This window comes from Nyctereutes procyonoides, unplaced genomic scaffold (assembly GCF_905146905.1).
Source record: "Nyctereutes procyonoides isolate TBG_1078 unplaced genomic scaffold, NYPRO_anot_genome, whole genome shotgun sequence".
In the NCBI taxonomy this organism is placed as follows: Eukaryota; Metazoa; Chordata; class Mammalia; order Carnivora; family Canidae; genus Nyctereutes; species Nyctereutes procyonoides.
Window position 1 is genome coordinate 22,241,329 of NW_026575030.1, and position 21,945 is coordinate 22,263,273.

A 21,945-nucleotide genomic window follows, 5' to 3' on the forward strand; every position below is an offset into this window, starting at 1 on the left:
GTGTGCACAGTGACACAATGAGTAGCAGCAAGCTGGCTGGGAGACGGGGTCCAGCAGGACTTGAATACTCTGACTCCAGGTGGATGCAAGAGGCACAGCAGGCCGGCAGGGCTCTCCGGAAAGGCCGGGCAGGCGCCGGGCACAGCGTGGCTTGCCGCTGAGCGGGTCACTAGGGCTTCCCTGTTCTCTCTGCTCAGAAGGGCGCGTAAGACAAGTGGCCGGAGCACGCCACCTACAAAGCATCACGCTGTTCCCAGTTTCATTTCCAAAATCCACCTGTGACTCCAAAGTCTCACCGATCTACCCTTCTATAAACATCAGAACAAGGCTCATTAAATCAACAGCTTTAGCTTCAGAATGTGGAAATCTTCCCCCGCTAATCCTGCTGCTCCGCATGGGAACCTGGCTCTCAACCCGGGTAAGCAGCCTGGGGCGTGAGGAGTTCGGTCAAACTCACAGACTGGTCAGCACATTCTCTCTCTTGGGAGACACCCAGTATGGGGCAATATCATCAATCTTTTCTGTAGCTGTAAGTTCCTCTTTTCTGAGCGAGTTCCAGACATGATCTCACCCACTGACACTATATCCTCTGAAGAATAATGATGATAATTCACAGCTGCTCTGGGCTCTACACTTAAAGTGCTTTCAAGTACGTTATCTCATTTAATGCCTACTTGGACTATGATGGACTAAATTATTGTTCCCATTTTACGGATGTAGAAATGAGGTTTGGTGAGTTAAGTGACCTGCACATGCAGCTGTGATAGCCCTGGGCCTTCTAAGCCAGATGTTTGAATCCCTGAAGCCGTCTCATGGGATCTTTTGCCCCCCACAAAGAAGACGGGAGGAAGAATCTATAACTCCCATTTTATTGATGGGAAGATGATGGTACTCATTATTAAGAGGCCTTCACGTAAGGCATTGGGGAAGGAAAGAGAATCTAGAAATTACCCCATGTCAAGGTCATCTAGTGCCAAATTATCTGGCCACCTGAAGCCATGACAGGATGTATTCTTGAAATAAACCTCAAACCTTTCTAGCTTTATAAACGTGTAAAATTGTTATCAGAGTGATAGCTTTGGTGGGTGGGTCAGACCCAAGGTTTGCATCTAAATAACACTCTCTTCTTTAGCTATATGGTTGAATTTTTTATTTTCTAAAATATTTTATTTATTTATTTTAGAGAAAGACAGGCGAGAGTGCAAGCACAGGGAGGGTCAGAGGGAGAGAATCTCAAGCAGATTCTGTGCAGAGTGTGGAGCCCAATGCGGGGCTGGATCTCATGACCCTGAGGTCATGACCTGAGCCGAAATTAAGAATCGGTTGCTCAACTAAGCCGCAACCCCCACCCCAGGCACCCCTGGCTGCCTTTTTAAAGCAAATGAGACCGACCTTGTGAATTTCTAAGACGCTCAAGAGTCCATAATTTTAGGCAGAGTCCAAGCCACATAAAGAAGAAAACTGAAACATGTCTATCACATGGATCTGGACTTCTCTTTTTAGCCTCACTCACTGCCCCCTTCCCTTGATGTTATTTTCAAATTCTAAGCATGTGATGAACTAAAGTCCACCGGAGCTATTTCTAGCCACACTTGGCATTGTTGAAGCTCAGAGACATTATACAAAATAGCCCACAGTGTGAAACACCATGGAGATATGTAATTACAGCGGAGGTTGCCAGTATTCAGCGCGGTCAGCTCCTACCATGTAGTGGGACAGCTGCTCTGGCCTCTGAATCTCTAAGGGCAGTGCCTAGGGCTGGCTGGCATTTGCCTCTGTATCCCAGGACAAATCAAGGCACTGGTCCCAGGGAGGCCTGGGTGTCCCCCGATGTTACAGGACGCGAGAGAGCTCAGCTCTCGCTTCCTTTCCAGGTAGGATAATGCAGACGTAATGCCTGTTTTTTTGCCAGAACTTGGCAGTTGGGTTTTTCTCCCGTTAAAAATGTATTCCAAACAAAATTAGTTCATGAAAATGCCTCCGGTTGCTCACTGACAGACATGTTTGTTTGGTGGGTTGTTCTTGTTGGTGATGTGGGTTTTATTTTTTTTTTTTTTTTTGGTTTGTGCAATAAACAGCCTGAAGCCCATCAGGGGCTCTTATGTGCTGGTTCCTGGTCCTCATCATCTGTCCCCGCTGCTGCATTTACTAGCGAGTTCTCCAAAGCCCTTACCCTTCCTTCAGCCCAGACACTCCTGACCTCCTCCAACACCCCAAATGCCACAGTGAGAGAGTATTCACCTCACAGAGCTCTCAGGGGTCCTGGAAAACACAGCTCACCTGAAAACACACTTGGACCAGAGCTGAGCGCTGTATCCTGGACCCTGATGAGAGTCCCTATTTCAGGAAATGATGTCCCATGAGAAGATGGGACAGATGAAGAGGAAAAAGTAGAGGAGGAAGAGAAGGGGAGAAAAAAGGAGAAGAGAGGAAGAGGAAACAGGGTACAAAGCCTATTATTTTGAAGCACTCCCCACTACTACTGCTCCCCCCACCACCAGTCACTCAGCTCCACTCTGGCCAGGTCTTAAGGACTCAGAAAGTCCTCACTGCATTGCAATGTCCATGCATCTACTGTAGGGAACAAGGAAAGGCCTGGAGAGCCTGATAAACTGCCATTTTCTGACGCTTTCTCTTGGGAAAAGATTGTGATTCCTTAGCTTAAACCCAGCCTCCCATTTTCAATGTTTATTTTGCTTCTTTTTTTTACATACTTACAATTGTACCTGGTTTTAATAGCCTATAATTATAAATTACCAGACTCTGGGAAAGAAGAGAAGTCTTAATATTAGAGACTTCACACACACAAAAATAATAATAACTTTATAGATTACCATGGTAATCTGCAACACCATAGCAATAGATAACATTGCATCTATTACCATGGTTATACCCTTAAGTGAGAAAAGCAGATGACCAACATACCCATATATATATATATATATATATATATATATATATATATAGAGAGAGAGAGAGAGAGAGAGAGAGAGAGAGAGAGAGAGAGAATATCTGGGAGGATAAACACCAAAGTATAGCAACTGTTAGACAACTGAGTGGGTGCATTATTTTTGTTCCTATTTGCTTGTCTGCTTTTCTATATTGAATATGTGTAATTTCGTAATTAAAAATAAAGAATATAAATAAAAATAAAATAGAAATTTCACGTGGAAAAAAAACTCCCAAAAGGATCATTAAATAAACTCAGTTTTCCCCGTTACTCTGAACGCATGTGTGCCAGAAGAGTGAGCTTTGGGGTCAGCTTGCCTAGGTTCAAATCTTGCCTCCTATGCTTAAATGATCTTCTCTGGGCCTGATTCTTGATCTGGAAAATGAGGATAAATTAATATTTCCTCCAAAGAGTGGTTTCAAAGATCAAATAAGATATTCCCTGTAAAATTGTGTGTTAAATTAATGGCATTTCTTATTATTACTCGTTCTGGTATGCTTGCCTTTACAGCTCAGGCTTAAAACCTTGCAAATACTTTTCAAAATATGTTTATCCCTCGATATGCAAACCCATCAGCGCTCCCTGTAACTTTCAGCCCAGGCAGCACTGGCTTCTAGGGCGGCAAGCAAACTCCCAAGGCCCACGCTACTCCATGTGTCACAGGAATGGAAAGTAGAGGGAAGAGAAAGGAAATCGATTTGATTTCTCTTCACCTGGGCAGGTTGACCTGTGCTGAAATTAATTATTGGAAGACACAGTAATAAATGGTTTGCTTTCAGAATCAATACCAGGCAGATGGGAGAGCAGCCTTCCCTGTTTCCTTTCTAAACCGTGTCAATGCTTTCTGAGAGACAGTAACTTTATTTTTCCCATCCGTATGTACATGGTAAATATGTTGTCAGGTTGTGAAACTCTAGTAGTTACAGTCTTGGTACCCTTCTAAGGAGGGCACTGATGTGGAGAATTCTTTAGAGTGGACTTGGTGCCCAGACTCTCTTTTCTTCCTTCTCCCTTTCTGGGGGCCCCATGGCAGGCTCAGCTCCAGCCCAGTTACAGAAATCAAATGGAAACACACATCTCACCAACAGACCTCCACATCAGGTCCCCTTGGCAACCAACCACCCTGCCCTGGTGCCCAGTTTTGATAACTAGACTTTGTCCTGTCCCCAAGAGTCAGCCCTTCCTTACCTGGTATCCCAGGAACCCTGCCTCTGACCTGCAGCCCAGTGGCTGGAGCCTTGCTATCCATTAAAAGCCTTCCCATTTGCAAACTGCCCATTCTCCTCCTTGGATCTCTGAACACATTTGCCCAGTGCTGGGTGCCCAGTATCTACTGCCCCCAGGCAGGATGAATCATTATTCCATTTGCTTCCATCGTTCTGATCGGCCAAATTAGATGGCCATTTATTCCATAATGTTTAACCTGAGGGTCAGGCTTCTCTATACCCATAGCTGATCTGTTGTCCCCTTGGCACCTGGTCCATCTCAAAGGATAGACCTACTCTTTCCAACATAGTTAAGTAGACTACATCAAGCTGAGTCTTGAGTGATGACAGCAGGGTACTTGATAACCTAGCCTGGAAGAGAGTGAGGCTTAGATGTATTCTCTCACCACCACTACCATGGCCACCATTGCTGCCACCAAGGCCACTATTCATCAAGCACCTTCTATGAAACAAATTCTCAGTCAGGCACTTTTTTTCTTTTTTTTTTTTTTTTGATCAGGCACTTTCCATATGTTATTCCTAACTGTAACATCACTCTTCAGGGTAGGTGTCATTATCTCAATTTTAGAGGACACTGAGGCTCAGGAAAATAAAGTGACCCAAGACCAACAAAATGAAAGAATAAGTTGATTCCAAATGCTATCGTTTTCTTCCTATACCATATGTCCCAGTAGATAGGCAATCAAAGCTGAGAGGCAATCACAAATGAGCTTGGGGAGCTATCTAGGGTAGAAGATTTGGGAAACTAGGAAATTTAATTAGTAACAGCCTGACCTCAGCAAAAGGTGAAAGGAAATAAAATAATCTCCTAGGTTGGTCAAGTTTCATCTACCAGTTTGTGCTAGAAAATGGAAATGAAGACTCAGGCCAGATCCTGGCCAAGTTAATTGTTAAGTGGGCCATGGTCTAGCAGAGAGCAGAGCAGCTGTCACCAACCATTGGTACCTGTGCTCCAGACAAGCCAGAGAACAGGCAGAGAAAGGTGAAAGGCAGTCACAGGGTTTCCAAAGGTCTAGGTTCACACAGACCCTTTAGATTAAAAAGATGTCATGGAGGATCATGAAGGAGGTCCTAGAATTCAAGGGAAATCTCAGACAAAAGGAGGGAAAAAATATGGCTTAGCAGTTTCATGGCTAGTGCCAACACATAGCTATCTAAGGGATCATACATATATACACATCAAAAGAGGACTATAAACTGGTTCTAGAGTGGAATTAGGAACTCTTCATCCCAGAGACATCTAAAGTTCTTATGAATTAAGAGAGTCTATGGCAAGATATTTGAGATCCTGAGCCGTGGGGCTAGACTGCCAGGGTTTGAATCCCAGCTCCACTGTTTCCTAGCTCTGCCAATTACTAGGAATTACTAGAAAATACTATTTAGCCTCTTTGCCTCAGATTTCTTACTTGTAAATAGGAATTAGAAATCCCCAACTCACGCACAAAGCTGGAGGTATCACAATCCCAGATTTCAACATACACTGTAAAGCTGTAGCAATCACAACAGTATGGTATTGGCACAAAAACAGACACACAGATCCATGGAACAGAATAGAGTCCAGAAATAAACCCATGCTTATATGGTCAATTAATCTGCAATAAAAGAGGCGAGAATATACAATAGGGAAAAGACAGTCTTCAACAAATGGTGCTGGAAAAACTGGACAGCTACATGCAAAAGAAAGTAACTCGACCACTTTCTTACACTATATACAAAAATAAACTCAAAATGGATTAAAGACCTATATGTGAGACCTGAAAACATAAAATACGTAGAAGAAATCAGGGAGTAATTTCTTTGACATTGATCATAGAAACATTTTTCTAGACATGTTTCCTTAGGTAAGGAAATAAGAGCATTGGGAAACTATTGGTACTACACCAAAATAAAAAGCTTTGCACAGCAAAGGAAACCTTTAACAAAACACAGAAGCAGCCTACTGAATGGGAGAAGATATTTGGAAATTATATATCCAATGAGGAGTTAATATCCAAAATATATAAAGAGCTTATACAACTCGACACCAAAAAAAAAAAAAAACCCACCACCAACAAAAAAAACAATGAATCTAATCACAAAATAAGCAGAGGACCTAAATAGACGTTTTTCCAAAGAAGACATACAAATGGCCAAGAGACACATGAAAATATATCCAACATCACTAATTATCAGGGAAATGCAAATTAAGACCACCATAAAATATCACTTTATACCTATCAGAATGGCTAAAATAAAAAACATATGAGATAAGAAATGCTGACAAGGATATGAAGAAAAAAGAACCCTTGTACACTGTTGGTAGGAATGCAAATTGGTATAACCCCTGGAAAACGGTGTAGAGGCTCCTTAAAAAACTGAAAGTAGAACTACCATATGATCCAGTAATTCCACTACTGGGTATTTATCCAAAGAATATGAAAACACTAATTCAAAAAGATAATTGCACCATGTTTATTGTAGCATTATTTATAATAGCCAAGATACAGGAGCAACCCAAACCCAAATGTTCATTGATAGATGAGTGGACAAAGATGATGTGTGTGTGTGTGTGTGTGTGTGTGTGTGTAAAGGAATATTAATATATATTAAAAATATATTAAGGGCTCTTAATAGAATATTAATATAAAATGTTACATATTTTATATTAATATAGAGTATTATATTTTTATTTATTATATATATGCACACACATATAATGGAATATTACTTCGCCATAAAAAGAATGAAATCTGGCCATTTGCAACAACATGGATGAACCTAGAAGGTATAATGCTAAGTGAGAGAAGTCAGTCAGGGACAGAAAAATACCACATTATTTCACTTATATGTGGATTTAAAAAACAAAGTAAGTGAAAAAAGAAAACAAGAGACAAACAAAAAAAATGGACTCTTAAATTCAGAGAATAAATTTTTGGTTGTTAGACAGGAGGTGGGTGGGGGGAAGGGTGAAATAGATGAAGGGATTAAGAAAACACTTATTTTGATGAGCCTTGAGAAATGTATAGAATTGCTGAATTATTATACTGTACACCTGAAACTAATATAAGATTGTATATTAATTATGCTTGAATAAAAAATATTGCAAAAAGGAAATACCAAACTTTTTGCTGTTATGAGGATTGAGTTAACATAGGAAAAGTTGGTAAAACAGTGTCCAGCCATGAACAGAAATTTCACAGAGGAAGACATAGACATGACCAACAAGCACATGACAAAATGCTCCCCATCACTGGCCATCAGGGAAATACAAATCAAAACCACAATGAGATCCCACCTCACCCCAGTGAGAATGGGGAACATTAACAAGACAGGAAACAACAAATGTTGGACAGAACGTGGAGAAAGGGGAACCCTCTTGCACTGTTGGTGGGAATGTGAACTGGTGCAGCCACTCTGGAACACTGTGTGGAGGTTCCTCAAAGAGGTAAAAATAGACCTGCCCTATGACCCAGGAATTGCACTGCTGGGGATTTACCCCAAAGATACAGATGCAGGGAAACGCTGGGACACCTGCACCCCGATGTTTATAGCAGCAATGTCCACAACAGCCACACTGTGGGAGGAGCCTCGGTGTCCATCGAAAGATGATGGATAGAGAAGCTGTGGTCTATGTATACAGTGGGATATGACTCAGCCATTAGAAACGACAAATACTCACCATTTGCTTCGACGTGGAGGGACCTGGAGGGTATTATGCTGAGTGAAGTAAGTCAATCGGAAAAGGACAAACATTATATGGTCTCATTCATTTGGGGAATATAAAAATTAGTGAAAGGGAATAAAGGGAAAGGAGAGAAAATGAGTGAAAATATCAGTGAGGGAGACAAAACATGAGACTCCTAACTCTGGGAAATGAACAAGGGGTAGTAGAAGGGGAGGTGGGTGGGTTGGGGTGAATGGGTGACGGGCACTGAGGGGGGCACTTGGAGGGATGAGCACTGGGTGTTATACTATATGTTGGCAAATTGAACTCCAATAAAAAAATTTTTTTAAATAAAAAAAAATAGTGTCCAGCATATAGTGTGTACTAAGTGAGTGTTATGTTACTATTATTATGGTTGTTGGTGTTAGGGTCTCCTCAATAGGAAGAAGCAAAAAATGTCTATCAATGAACATGATACACCAAATCAAAAGAAGTAGGATCAGATGAGTTGCCTTGGACTTCAAATCCATGTACTAAACATAAAGTCAGTATACAGTATACTTCTTTTGTTTAATTTACTTTTTGGATTTTTTCTTTTTGCCTTTAAAATCCTTTTGAAAAAGACCAATGTTACTCACTTCTCAAAAAAAGAAGAATTTCTGCAAGAGAAAAAGAACTTCACTACATATAAGCCAGCAAAGGAAGAGGGTTAATGGTAAGGTGTGATGGCAGCTATCTCAGCTGGAAAAATCATGGAAAATGAATGGGGCTGGGGAAATGCACAGAGTAAGGATTACCATTTCCTCTTGTCAAGATTGGTTTCCAATGACTTCGTCTGAAATGATTTTTTAGTTTTTTTTTTTTCAATTAAAAAAACCACAGACGAGTCCAAAACCTCACTTAAAATAGGACTCAAAAATGCTTCTTCCCAAGTGTCAGCTCGTGGGCAAGGCCATCCAGTTGATCCCAACTCAGTGCAGTCTACGAATTCTAACAGGGAGGCTCTCAGGTCACAGGCTATATGATTCTGGGGCCTGTGTTCTTAGGAATATTCATCAAATCCACTTCTCTTCTATTTATCATTCTTAGAATTGCAAGGGATCTCGGAGATAATCTGACCTGATAGCCACCCCACAAAGGAATCCTCTCTGTACCATTCATTTACTTTTACAACTGCCAATTGCATGTTAAGCTCACTGTGCTAGGCATTGAGATAAAAAGACTAATGAGACAAAATTCTTGCTCTAAGGAAGTCACAGTCCAGCTGGGGAATGAGGCTGGCATAAAATTTAATTATGACACTGCATAATAACTGTCATGACAGGGATGTGGCCAGAATAAGTGGATGCCTAGAAAAAGGCATTTAATCCAAACCATGGAGGCCACTTCTTTCGAGAAGAGATGATTCTTGAGATGTTTAACATGAAGAGAGACAGAGAGACAGAGAAGCTGTCCATGGATGGTCAGAGCCGACAGCCCTGACTCTTGAGAGCAAGGCATGTTCAGGTACAAACCAGGAAAGCAGGACTATGGGGGGTGAAGAGTAGAGGGAGCACATGAGGGGTAAAATATAGACCCAGAAAGGCAGTAGCCAGGTCATACAAGATTTGTGATACCAATAGTTTGAACTTTATTCTAATAAGAAGCCATCTAGGGGTTCCATAACGATGGAATAGCACGATGATATGTGCATTTCAGGAAAACCACTCTTATGGCCGTGTGAGGAAGGATTTAAGGAGACTATGACTGGAGTCAAGGAAAACAGGAAGACAGTGTGACAAATCAAAAAGAGATAATGAGACTCTGACCTCAGGTAGTGGCAAGGGAGATGAAAGGAAAGAGACACATAAAGAGGTAATGTCAGTGGGACTTTGCAATGGCCTCATAAGGGGTAAGAGCATCAGAAGTCAAGAATGACTCCCAAGTTTCTGGCTCAAGCAACTGGGTGGTTGGTGCCTTTCACTGCCATGTGGCATACAGGAAGAAGAGCACACCTGGAAGGGATGGAGAATAAAATAAATTTTGGATACACTGGTTTTGAAAACCCTCTGAGACATCGAAGTGGAAGTGTCCAGAGAGTCAACAGGTTTATGCATAGGTTGCTCAGTGGTGAGATCAGAGATAAGACATGGATTTTGGAGCCTTTAGACTAAGGATGGCAGTTGAGGCTAGAAAGAGTATTACGTCATGCATGGAGTTTACAGTGAGAAGAGATGGTCTGAGGAAATCCTTGAGAAAAGGGGGAAGAGTCTAAGAAGAACCAGCCAGAAAGACATCAGGAAACCAAAAAGAATATGTCATGGAAGGCTGAGAGAAGAGAATTTTAAAAGGAGGAAATGGTTGACAGGGTCAAATGCTTCCCAAAGACCAATTAACATCTGAAAAAGTGTCCTTTGGATTTAGCAACAAAAAACCCCAGTTGAAGACTTCATAAGATTAACCTCAGTTGCCCAAAGGGGATAGAAGTCCAATGGCAAGGGTGAAAGGGCATCTGGGAGGTGAGGAAGGAGAGATGGCAAGTATAGACTCTTCTCAAAAACTTAGGCTATGAAGGAAAAGAGAAACAAAGAGGAAAGCAGTCTAAACTATCAGAAAAGATAGTCTAAGTTTCTTTTTATTCATTTTTTGTTTGCTTTTAAGATAGAAAGACTTAAGGACGTTTACATCCTAATGGAATATAGGGTCACCTTAACCGGAAAGAAGCACACGACATCACAAGGTATTTCATTCTGATTTTGGACAGCTCATAAAAAAGCAACCTTGGGTTAGAAGTTATACCTGAATTAAGCTAAAATTGGCTTCATTATCCCTTCCACCCTTATCTCTTCTACAGGAAGCCCTCAACTATCAAGCTCATCTCCCTGCCTTCCATAAAACATTATTTACTCAAAACAGAATATATCCAGTTACTTGGATTTCACTATCCTAGCAGTCTTCTGACGATCAAGTACAGTTTGTCAATATCTGTTTGAATATATACTTTCTCAAATTAGGCACAATACTACATATGTGATTTAAATAGCCAGTGGATAGAGAAATCCTTACTTTTCTGGTTTAGAGATTGATTATACACTTGGCCACTGATCAACGTGAGCTTGAACTACATGGGTCCATTTATCTGTGCGTGTTTTTTTTGATAAATACAGTAGAGTACTGTAAATATATTTTTTCTTCCTTATGGTTTCCCTAACAGTTTCTTTTCTCTACCTTATTTTATTGTAAGAATACAGCATATAATACATATAACATAAAGATATGCATTAATTGACTGTTTATGCTATCAGTAAGGCTTCTAAGCAACAATAGGCTATTAGTGGTTAAGTTTTCGAGGAGGCAAAAGTTATAGGCAGATTTTTGACTATGGGAGGGTTGGTGCCTAATCCCCTGGGTTGTTCAAGAGTCAACTATATTTTAATTTAAATCATTACTCAAAAGCCTTTAGTATTTCTCTCTGCTTTAAGAGCAAAGTCTTAACCCTTTCATTTAAAGGTCAAGGTTCTTAAGAGTCTAGACACAACATATACTCCTTCCAGCTTTTCTACAATGATTCGCTCTCTCTCATGTAGCGTTCTCCACTCTCAACAATATATAGATGTTTTATTTACAGTGTCACAAAATTTATAGGAGATGCCAGGAAATTTGAAGACTGTCACTACCACCATAGTTTTCCTTGAACCAGAAGTGAAATAATATCAGAACAGCACTTCCCACATCCTCCATCTGATGGAGCAGACCATGGTCCTCTCTAGTGGCAGTCAGCTTTGTTTTGTTTTTTTCCTCTTCTTATATCTCTATTACTTCCTCATATTGCTTACTACCCTCAGGTTTGTAGATCTCATATCAATGTGATCCTTTCTGATACAACTTCATCCCTATTAGAATGAGTCCTTTAAACAAAAAAAAAATCCTCTTTTCTCACCATTTTCTAGCTATGAGCTCAATACACTGAAGTCTCAGGAATGTTTGTTATATTTGTATTTTTATATTAAAATTTAAGTACACTATTTGTTACACATAACTTTTGTTGGTGTGTGTGTGTATTGCAGGCAATTGTATTTGTATTTTCCTACCTAAGGTGACCTAAGGGCATCTCCTTCACAAGGTGCTTCTTTCTATGTCATTGTATGGTGCCCCACATATCTGGTTTTGGCTCTACTGGGATAATTTTCTCCTTTCACTTCAAAGGAGATAGATCAATAAAACTTTCTGCCAAATCTTTCCCAATCTTTTTAAGATGCACTCACCCCTTGCCAGAAGTCCATCATCCTGGCTCTGAAGGGTACACTCCAAAACACTTCTGGAAACACCATCTACATTGGCAGCCATTTGTTTTTCAATGCCTCCCTCCTTTTCCATAGTCACTGCCATCACATGGAACAAGCATAAGGACACCACCTGCGCTTTTGAGTCTTTCAGTTTGCTATCCAGAACTTAAAGTCACTAGGAATGCAGTCTCAATTTCTTCTGAATGTGCCATTTGTTCCACACAGAAAGCACAGAAATGGGGGGACAATTCGTGGTCTGGATAAGAGGTTCTTGGCAGGCTCTCTAGGATATCCTTGGATATCCTTGGATATTGGCTCCTAGCCCCCTCTCAATTTCCACATCAAGTGTATATAAAGTGACCTTCAAAACCCGTGGTTGGAAGTTATCTACAATTTAACCTATCTTTCTTCTTCCTGAGTGTGGTCCTAAGAGCCCTCCCATAAGCTCATGCAACTTTTTCCTGGTGCTTCATGAAGGGAACATCCTGATTCCACTCAAGTGGGATGAATGTCATACAAGATCCAAAGGCTAAGATTGTCCTTCATTTCTCTGCTATTTCATATTCTTCCACTTGCTCACTTCGTGACATTAATTTCTCTGCATTCTCCTGGCTTTCTTCCTCACTATCTTTTTTTTCATCCTGCTGAAGAAACTTTTGTCCTCTCTAAGAAGCTGGAGTGTGAAAAAGCTATTGAAGCTTTCCCACCTTTTCCTTCTGCTTGCATTTGCAGTTGCTATAACCGGTTACCATCTCAGGAATGAAAAGAAAGATGGAATTCACTCCAAAGATCACTATACTATCCCCTAGGCAGGCATACTTGGATCACCAAATGGTTCATCTTGGTTTCACTAGAAATGCTCTTTGAAAACCCTAAAAGAATAAAGACTGTAGTTCCTTTCAAACTATGGGATTTCTTAGAGAGTTAGAATATGTTTAATGCATGTTTTCTTTGTATCATGAGAGTTCCTCAAGACAGAAACTATTATATCTATTTCTCAAAGTGTCCAACACAGACTTGATGGGGTTTGGGAACTAATGAATACTACACTCTGACTCTGAGAGCCTGGGATTTCTGACTCTACGGATTCCTTCTTCTACTTGCCTTTAGAGCTCTAGTAAGTCAGCTGATTATACTTTGAATATCTTTGATGGTTAAGGTCACTGATAGCGCCATTAAAATGTTTCCCTTCCATTTTTGCCTATTTTGACCTCAAGATTCAGAATGATTTTAAGTGTTTTCTATTCAAGTTTGAAAAAAAAAAAAAGCAAGAGTCAGATAAACAACTAACCGGAGATTACTGAATGAAGTACTTAATTGTGCCTGTTTTTATATTTTTAAAAAATCTTTCTTTAAATGGTCTGTTCTTCCAAAAATGTTATACTAATGCTATTTAACATGCTTAGCTGTTTAAATGTGATCTGGTGCTTTGAGATTTTAGTTAATATATATTTGAGTACAAATGATTGCTAATTTTTTTTTACTAACCCAGCTTACAGAAAGTCTGGCATTTCAGATAACGAGGTTATAAAGCAGACCACTCATTGAGCAGACACAGCTGCTGTCTAAACCACAGGCACTTGAGTAGTTTCCTACTGAGTAATAGCAAATATCTGAGGACAAAATAACAGTACCATACCCCTTCTGCCTCCTGGGCAGATGTGGACACCTGTATCCTCTGACAGTTGTGCTAGGATGGGCAGCAACTCCATCTCATGCTTATTTGTATTCCTGGTAATGACTACCATGCCACAAAAAAATAAAAATACAACAAGTGTCTTTTAAAATCAGACTTACTCTATAGCCTGAGTCATGCAATGATTTTATAGACAATTTGAGTCAAGTAAATACCAGGACCAGAGGGGTTCCCATTAGTGCTGAGGTCTTTCTTCTATTTGAGCACAGAGAATCTCTTATCTCGGGCTAGAAATATTTATAGAGATAGACTCCCTGATGCATATCTGGCCCCAGGCTCTCCCCACCTGTCAGGAGCCTCCCATGCCAGGAGGTAAGTACTGTGGCTCCCTTCCCATTCGCTCAGCTTCCATGTAGACTATTCGAAGAGTGCCATCTGCAGGATGAACTGAGGACCATAAGTACTTCATTCATTTCCTTCAAATGACAGTTGAAGAATTTGTTTAAAACGTGTTCAAGAGCTCATAGACACAAAACTTAAGGTAATGGTTTGCTACACTAATTCTTCTCAGGTATAATTTATGTTTACTATTGTCTTAAATCTCACTACACTATCTCAAGAGTAGAGGCGTATTTGTTCCAGGACTTCACGCTGCCCTTGGACCTCTCCCTGTGGGCAGCCCTTTTCTCTGCTGGAGGGGGCTTGCTCTTCCCTGCAGAAGAGCAGAAACCCAGGGGCTGTAACAGGTGCAACAGCTCTCTTCCTGCTTTGGTTCAAGACAATTTTTAACCTGAATATAGAGAACAGTGCTCAGAATTTCCTTCTCATATCAGCTTCAGATCAAAGATCCACAAAATCAGAACATTAGAAGAGATTCCTTTGCTGAATCATGACCCTCTGTAGTACTGGCAACAAGTGACCCCTCCACCCCCCAGCCTCCCACTTCTCACCATTTGCAATACCCTTCCTGACTATATCTCTTAGCCAGCAACCTCAAACAAACAAGCAGCAAGAGTTTCCATGCTTTGGTTTTTAGCATTGATCTCTGATTCAAGAATTGTCTAATCCTGATTAAATCCACTCCTCCTCTCCCAGTGGCCCTCACCTAATTGAGAACAGAAGCAGGAGAGAACGCATGCCCTTTCCTGCCTGGATCATCTCTTTTCTCACCACTTGAGTGTGATGATCACATTGCACAGAACAAAGTAGGTCTGAGGCTGCTGACAGCCCATCTGCCTTTGCCAGTCAAGTTGGTTTTCCAGTGTGGACTACCAATGCCAGGATGCTAGGCAGCTCCACTGCCTACTCCCTTCCCCAGAGTAGGGATGAGAAAACAAAGCAGGATTTATTACCAGACTATGAGACTCCTCTCTAGACACCGATTTACAGGGCAATATGGCAACCTCATGGCCCCTCGTTAATGTGCTCCCTTTGTTGTCCATATCTGTCCCCATTCCAGAGGAAACACTTCTAAAAGCATGAGTCTTTTAGAAGGTAGAACTCTCCTCTCCTAAGAAAGACACTGTCTTATCTGAAAGCAGGGACAGGGAGATGTGGATTATAAACAGATTACTCATTGGCAGAGCCTGGGAAAGGCTGTGAATGCATGTCAAATGGGATGGCCCCATTTGGCCCCACAGCAGCATCTCCTCTCCACTCCCCTCCACTCTTGCTCTTTGTTCTGTACTTTTCCTGGGCAAACCGGCACCTAGAAATGAATTTTACACTCAGGTCCTATACTTCAGTAAGGAAGGACAGCATGAAGTTAGGGTAAAAACATGACTCTGCAGTCAGACAGCCCTGAGTTTGAATCCTAGCAGGGCCAATGGGAAGAAGAATTTTCTGAGCTTTCGTATCATCTTCTGTAAAACAAGGCTACTACAATCCATCATTCAGGATTGGTGGGAGACAAAATACATAATAGAACCATAAGCTCCCAAAAATGTGTCCATTCTTTCTTTAGCATGAATTTAAAGGAATGTGTCTCCGCTGCTGATTGAATTGCACGGTTCCACGTGAAAGGCTTATCAGGCACCAGTGAGAAGGTAGGGGAGCACTTGGGAGAAATGGGGTTAGAGTTTGGGTGGCAGCCAGGCTTGCTCAGTTGTAACAGCACACAAAACAACAGCTCCCTCAAGGACCTATAACCAAGGCTGGTATTGCCTCTGAGGCTCCAGCAGGAAGAAGGCGAGGGGGGCTGGTTGGCTCAGGGTTGTGGGTGGCTCTGCAGACGTCCTTTCTAAGTGAGGAAGGGCATAACAGGATAACCAAAGGGCAATAACACCACAGCTATAGGATGGCTCCATTCCAATAGACTGTCCCAGATACCACAACCCCCACTCTCAGCAGACAGGGCGTCCATGTGGCCCTCTCCCATCCTTTGCCATCTGACAGAGAGCAGAAGCACCCAGGATGCCTGGACACTCAGATATTTTGGGTCATGCCATATGCATACATGGCCTGTCTATGTTACATTGGCATAATCCAGCCCATTCCGTAGAAGGCCCTTGTATGGATGAGGTTTGCTTTTTTGTTCTTGTGATAGTAGTAAAATACACAAAATATAAAGCTTTTTCAGTTCAGTGACATCAAATAGATTCACATTGTTGTGCAACCATGACTACTGTGCATCTCCAGAACTCTTTATAAGGTTGAAACTGTATCCATTAAATAACTCCCTATTCCCTCCCCTGCCCACCCCCCACTCCAGCCCCTGGCAACCATCATTCTACTCTCTGTCTCTATGAATATGACTACTCTAGGTACTTCATATAAGTAGACTAATATGTGTCCTTTCATGCCTGGCTTATTTCACATGGCATAATGTCCTCAAAATTCACCCATTTTGTAGCGTGTGTCAGATTTCCTTCCTTTTTGGGGTTGAATAATAGTTCGTTGTTTGTAGGGACCACATTTCATTTATCCTTTCATCTGGACACTTGGGTTGCTTCCACCTTTTGGCCATTGTGAACAATACTGCTATGAACATGGATATACAAGAATCTCTTCACATCCCTGCTTTTAATTCTTTTGAGTATATATATATATATATATAAAAGTAGGATTGCTGAATCATATGGCAATTCTATATTTAATTTTTTGAGGAATTGCCATAGAGTGACTACATCACTTTATTTTCCCACCAACTGTGCACAAAGATTCTATATGAGGCTTTCTTTATTGCATAGGTTGGGTCTAATCCATCTGTATTCCCTGCTTGAGGTCACTAGTGACTCAGTCTTTCTGGCACCTGCCGGGCCTCTCACTTCCCAGCATTCACTTGCAGCTTCTCTAGAGATGTAGGTTGCTCCCACCACTTTCCTGTCCTCTAGCAGATTCCTTTGGTTCTTGGCAGGGGTTCACCTTTTGCACCCACAGCTCTCCCACAGCTTTGTCTTGAGCTGGGGCCCCCTTGCATGAGGGTTGGCACTCTGCACAATGCCCAGTGTGACACCCACAGTGAGGACTGTCCACATGGTGGGATCAGAGCCAGGCCTGGTTAAAACTGTGGCAAACCCTAGCTTTGTCATCCTCCCTTCTGCCCCATACTGATTCCCTCTCAGATGGCGCTTCCCTGATTCATTCTTAAGTCTTAGTTTCCACTGCAACTGATCACGCCCGACAACATAACTGGACAGAGTAGTATTTCATTTTGAAGATGAAGATGTTCAGGATCCATTAGAGAACTCCCCCAAAAGAGAAACATAAGAGAGTTAGGATAAAATTGGGGGGCTGGAGGCTCAGAACAAAAAAGCCCTCTTATATCACTCTGCCATGAACTCAAATGGTCAAGGCTTCTCATGGCATCTTTGCATAATTAGAAAAAATGCCCTTTTGGGGATCAGGAGCATCGCTCAGCTACAAGACTGAATACTATGCCATATTCTCCAGGCACATTCAGCCTTGTGGATACACGATGTGGTGAAGAGGTGCATCTCTTCCTCCAGGTCCTAGAAGATACACAGCTTTGCAAGCAGAGCTAATGCTGATTTTCAGCTCCCACTTGCCACTATAAGCAATAGTTCTGGGCCACTGGTGTTTCTAACAGCAATTCCTTTTGCCATTACCACCTTGTGTACAAGGCCTTTACAGATCATGCGGGCAGGAAGATCTTCTCTGAAGACCATAAACAAGGGCCTATTGATCACTCGCCCAGTGATCCAAGAGCAGACAAGGGTCTCCTTGCATCAGGCAGGAAGGCAGCCCAGAAACCACCAGCCTATCAACCCAACATGCCTCACCAAATACCAAAGCCCCAGCCCTGGCCTCCCTCGCCCAGCTCCACACACATACAACCACACACAGCATCTCACCTGGGCCACCTCTTCAAAGTCATCATGTCTCTTCTGCAGGGCCCGGGCTCGATGCAGGGACTTCCCAACCCCGGTGTGTTTGCTGAGAAAGGCCTCACCGTGGTTTTCAATCCAGTCCAACACCTGGTCAGAGAGAAGGATGACAGAAACAATGACTCCCTGGCAGAAGGAAAGCCATGTGACAATATGAGTGACCACTAGAGTCCTAGAGTTCCCATCCCAATCAGAAAGCAGCAGTCCAGCTGGAAACGTTCACTCCACCGTGGATCCAAGGATTTCATTACTGTCATTGCTCATGTAGCAATCCCACCCTTAGCTAAATTCAACTCATCTTTGATCTCTGGAATATCCCCTCATTATTCTTTCAGTTTTCCCAGCCTTAATTATTATTTTAAACAAGCTACACAGACCATCAGGCACAGTTTAAACCCCTCATTACCTTTACTCCACTCACATAAAGTCAAAAGTCAAAAGTCAAAAGTCAAGCACGCTGGTGGAAAATTAGGCAGCATGAGGTCAGGGCAGTTCCTTGGCCCTCATGGCTTACTCATCCCTCACTTTACCATAAAAGCACTCAGAGCAGAGGCAACTAGTCATGGGGACCCTGCCTCCTCGAGCTCCTGGGACTCCCTTCCTAATTTTGAGGGTACAGTCCACACTGGTTAGTCACCATCTGGTCGCTCAAGAGAGTGATCACTAGGACGACTGTCCTTTCTGGCTTCTTTCCACTTCTCTCCTCCAATCAGCACCAACCAACCAACCACATAAATTAGGGTCTTTACATCCTAAGGCCTTTAGTATCTATGATTCTCTCCTGGAAAGAAGTGGAGACCCCATGTTTTTCTACGCTTAAGATTAGTGATTTGGCCTCAAGACATTTTCCTCAGTAGTTAGCCTGGAACAGAGGTAGCTGGAGCAGTAGAGGGATGAGGGAGAGGGATGCTGAGAAGGTGAGAAAATATGTTTTCCTGAGGGGCTCTGGACAGAGGGAGTGGAAACCCCTTAGTAGAAGCCTTGAAAAGGAGGGAGGACTAAAGCCTTTCACACCTCTTTTGCATTCACGTCAAAGGCCTAACAAAAATGTGTGCCTCCCAGGGAGAAGGGAAACAGTTCACTCCCTGGTCTCCGAAGAGTTGATGCTCAATAAAGCAGGTGGCTAAAATTAAATCAGTTATATAGACACACACCTGTTAGAGATCCTGCCAAGACAACTGAGCTCACTCTATCCCTGCTATTCTGGACTAAACCTCAACTTTTGGTTAATGATGTTTTAGCCTTCTCAGATTCTAGAAGGACTTTTTGGGAAGATGATTTAGATGAACTGGGCCTGTTTAAAATGATGCTTTAGGGTCACCTGGGTGGCTCAGTGGGTTAAGCACCTGCCTTTGGCTCAGGTCATGATCTAGGAGTCTCCTTCTCCTCTCCCTCTGCCTCTCCCCTCTGCTCACATGTGCACACAATCTCTCTCTCTCTCTCTCTCTCTCTCTCTCAAATAAATAAATAAAATCTTAAAAATAAATAAAGGGATCCCTGCGTGGCGCAGCGGTTTAGCGCCTGCCTTTGGCCCAGGGCGCGATCCTGGAGACCCGGGATCGAATCCCACGTCGGGCTCCCGGTGCATGGAGCCTGCTTCTCCCTCTGCCTGTGTCTCTGCCTCTCTCTCTCTCTCTCTCTCTCACTGTGTGCCTATCATAAATAAATAAAATTTAAAAAAAAATAAATAAAAAGATGCTTTAGTCCATTCCTCTGTTTCTTCTACAGACTGCCCTGTGGCAAGCAGACAGACCAAATCATTCCATGGAGTATAGGCATGGGAGTTCTGGCTCCAAAGAATCTAGTTTTGGCTTCACTTCCTCCACCATGTGCGATAAATTACACCTGCAATTGTGCAAAGTACGGAAGCTTTCGAAGTCTTCGGTGACACTATCACAAAGCCCACTACAAGATTGGTATTAGATCAGAGAAATGTATGTATGAATATAAAAATGAGATTTAACAAATATCCCCTTAACAAAACTGGAATGTCAGATAATGGCCCATGAAAAAGGAGAAAAGAAAGGCTTCTTAGGGAATGACCATATAAACAGTGGATGTAGAGATTTAAATATTTTACATAACAATTCTCGCAATATATGATTTTAATATTCCAGAGGCATATCTGTAAAAAGAAATTGCAGTAGTAAATGAACTGGATTTTTACCTTTCACAAATACTGAAAGGCAGCACTGAAAAGAACTCTAAATGTTCCTTTTATAGAGGAAAGAAGAGCTCACATCTCTCTAGAATCATTTATGGGGAAATTTCAACAGCCACAACAACAAAAAATCAGGAGAGTGCATTTTCATTTGACTTGACACAATGTGATCCCACAATTTTCTGTTGTAAAGAGGATATTGAGCATCAGCACGCAAGGTCAAAGACAAATATTTCTAGTCACAAAGTTTTCCATGTACTGTGTACCATGGATAGCGTGGTTTTGCAATTTTTATGCGTATTTAAACTTGTATTAATCCCAGATAGTGAAGCTTATGAATAGTTTTGATAATTTTGATATACAAAAGAGCCATCATGTGGCTTTTCATGAATGCTTTGGAATTTATGACAGATTACTCAGATTACGATTATTTACTTATTCAGTTGAGAGCAGTTAAGTGCGACCTGCTTGTCCGGCAATGTTTTAATGAGTTTAATTTCTTTCATATCATTTTGTATCTCTAGCTTTGATGAAATGTGTTATGCTGAAACAAACTGGTTTAAGAGAAAAGCTTTCCATCTACTAGTTAGCAAATGGTTAGCTTTTATACTGCCTGGGGGTAATTTCACAACTTGTAAATGTTTTTAAAAAAGCAATTTGTGTCCTATTTAAGTTCTTTTGCTTTCTTTAAAATGCCAATTCATTGTCAGTTAATGACACTTAAGTTTACTTAATTAGCTCTACCTTAACCTCTTAAAAATCTATTTCATATCTGAGAGGCTTTTATTAGTTTAAACATAACTTTGATTGCTCTGTGATGTTATATCGTCTCCATTTAGTCCAGCTTCTGCCATCAGAGCCAAAGCTGTGGGGAACACATGAGCAACCTTGGTGAAGATGCAGCGACTGCGTGGAAATCAATTCAACAAATAAAAAGGCAAATGATTTAGGGTGTGAACAAAATTACTTTAATAATCCATAGAAACTGGAAAAGTACTTGAGGTTAGAAAAACATCATCACTCTATGAGGTAGTGTTTAAAATGTTGATGTCAGGGATCCCTGGGTGGCGCAGCGGTTTAGCGCCTGCCTTTGGCCCAGGGCGCGATCCTGGAGACCCGGGATTGAATCCCACGTCGGGCTCCCGGTGCATGGAGCCTGCTTCTCCCTCTGCCTATGTCTCTGCCTCTCTCTCTCTCTCTCTCTCTCTCTGTGTGTGTGACTATCATAAATAAATAAAAATTAAAAAAAATAAAATGTTGATTTCTGACTGTTTCAGACAGTTCACTGAGAGCCCCCCTTACTTGACACACATGTTTAGACCACATGCTCTCTTGACCCTGATTCCATGTCCCCCAATTCTGGAAGTACAATCTAGCTTCCCCCCTGGACCACATAGCAGAGAAATATGCTTTCTAAGCAGATGCCAGCAATGTCTCATAATTATACTCCATAAATTAATATGCAGCATCAGAAATCTGTATATCTCACAGTTTCTGGTGCATCACAGACTTGGAAGATCCCTGGATGAAGAATAAACTGCATTTCCAGCCAAATCCCTGGAACCCTACTGAAGCATATGCGCCCATCAAGGTACCTCTTATTAGCTATCTGTTTAACTTCTCTCATCTGCAAAATTTTATTTAAAATAATCAACTATCTGGGCACCTGGGTGGCTCATTTAGTTAAGTGTCTGCCTTCTGCTCAGGTCATGATCCTA

General features: G+C 41.7%; 1 protein-coding gene across 15 annotated transcripts in view; it reads right to left on the reverse strand.

The window, feature by feature from the left end:
* The window catches only part of KALRN (kalirin RhoGEF kinase), a 656,901-nt gene that overhangs the window by 338,592 nt on the left and 296,364 nt on the right, over positions 1-21,945 (reverse strand). For all 15 annotated transcript variants that reach the window (XM_055315792.1, XM_055315793.1, XM_055315794.1 and 12 more), the window contains exon 10: positions 18,034-18,156. In XM_055315792.1, the coding sequence (XP_055171767.1) occupies positions 18,034-18,156 (123 nt within the window). The remainder of the gene's footprint in view (positions 1-18,033; positions 18,157-21,945) is intronic.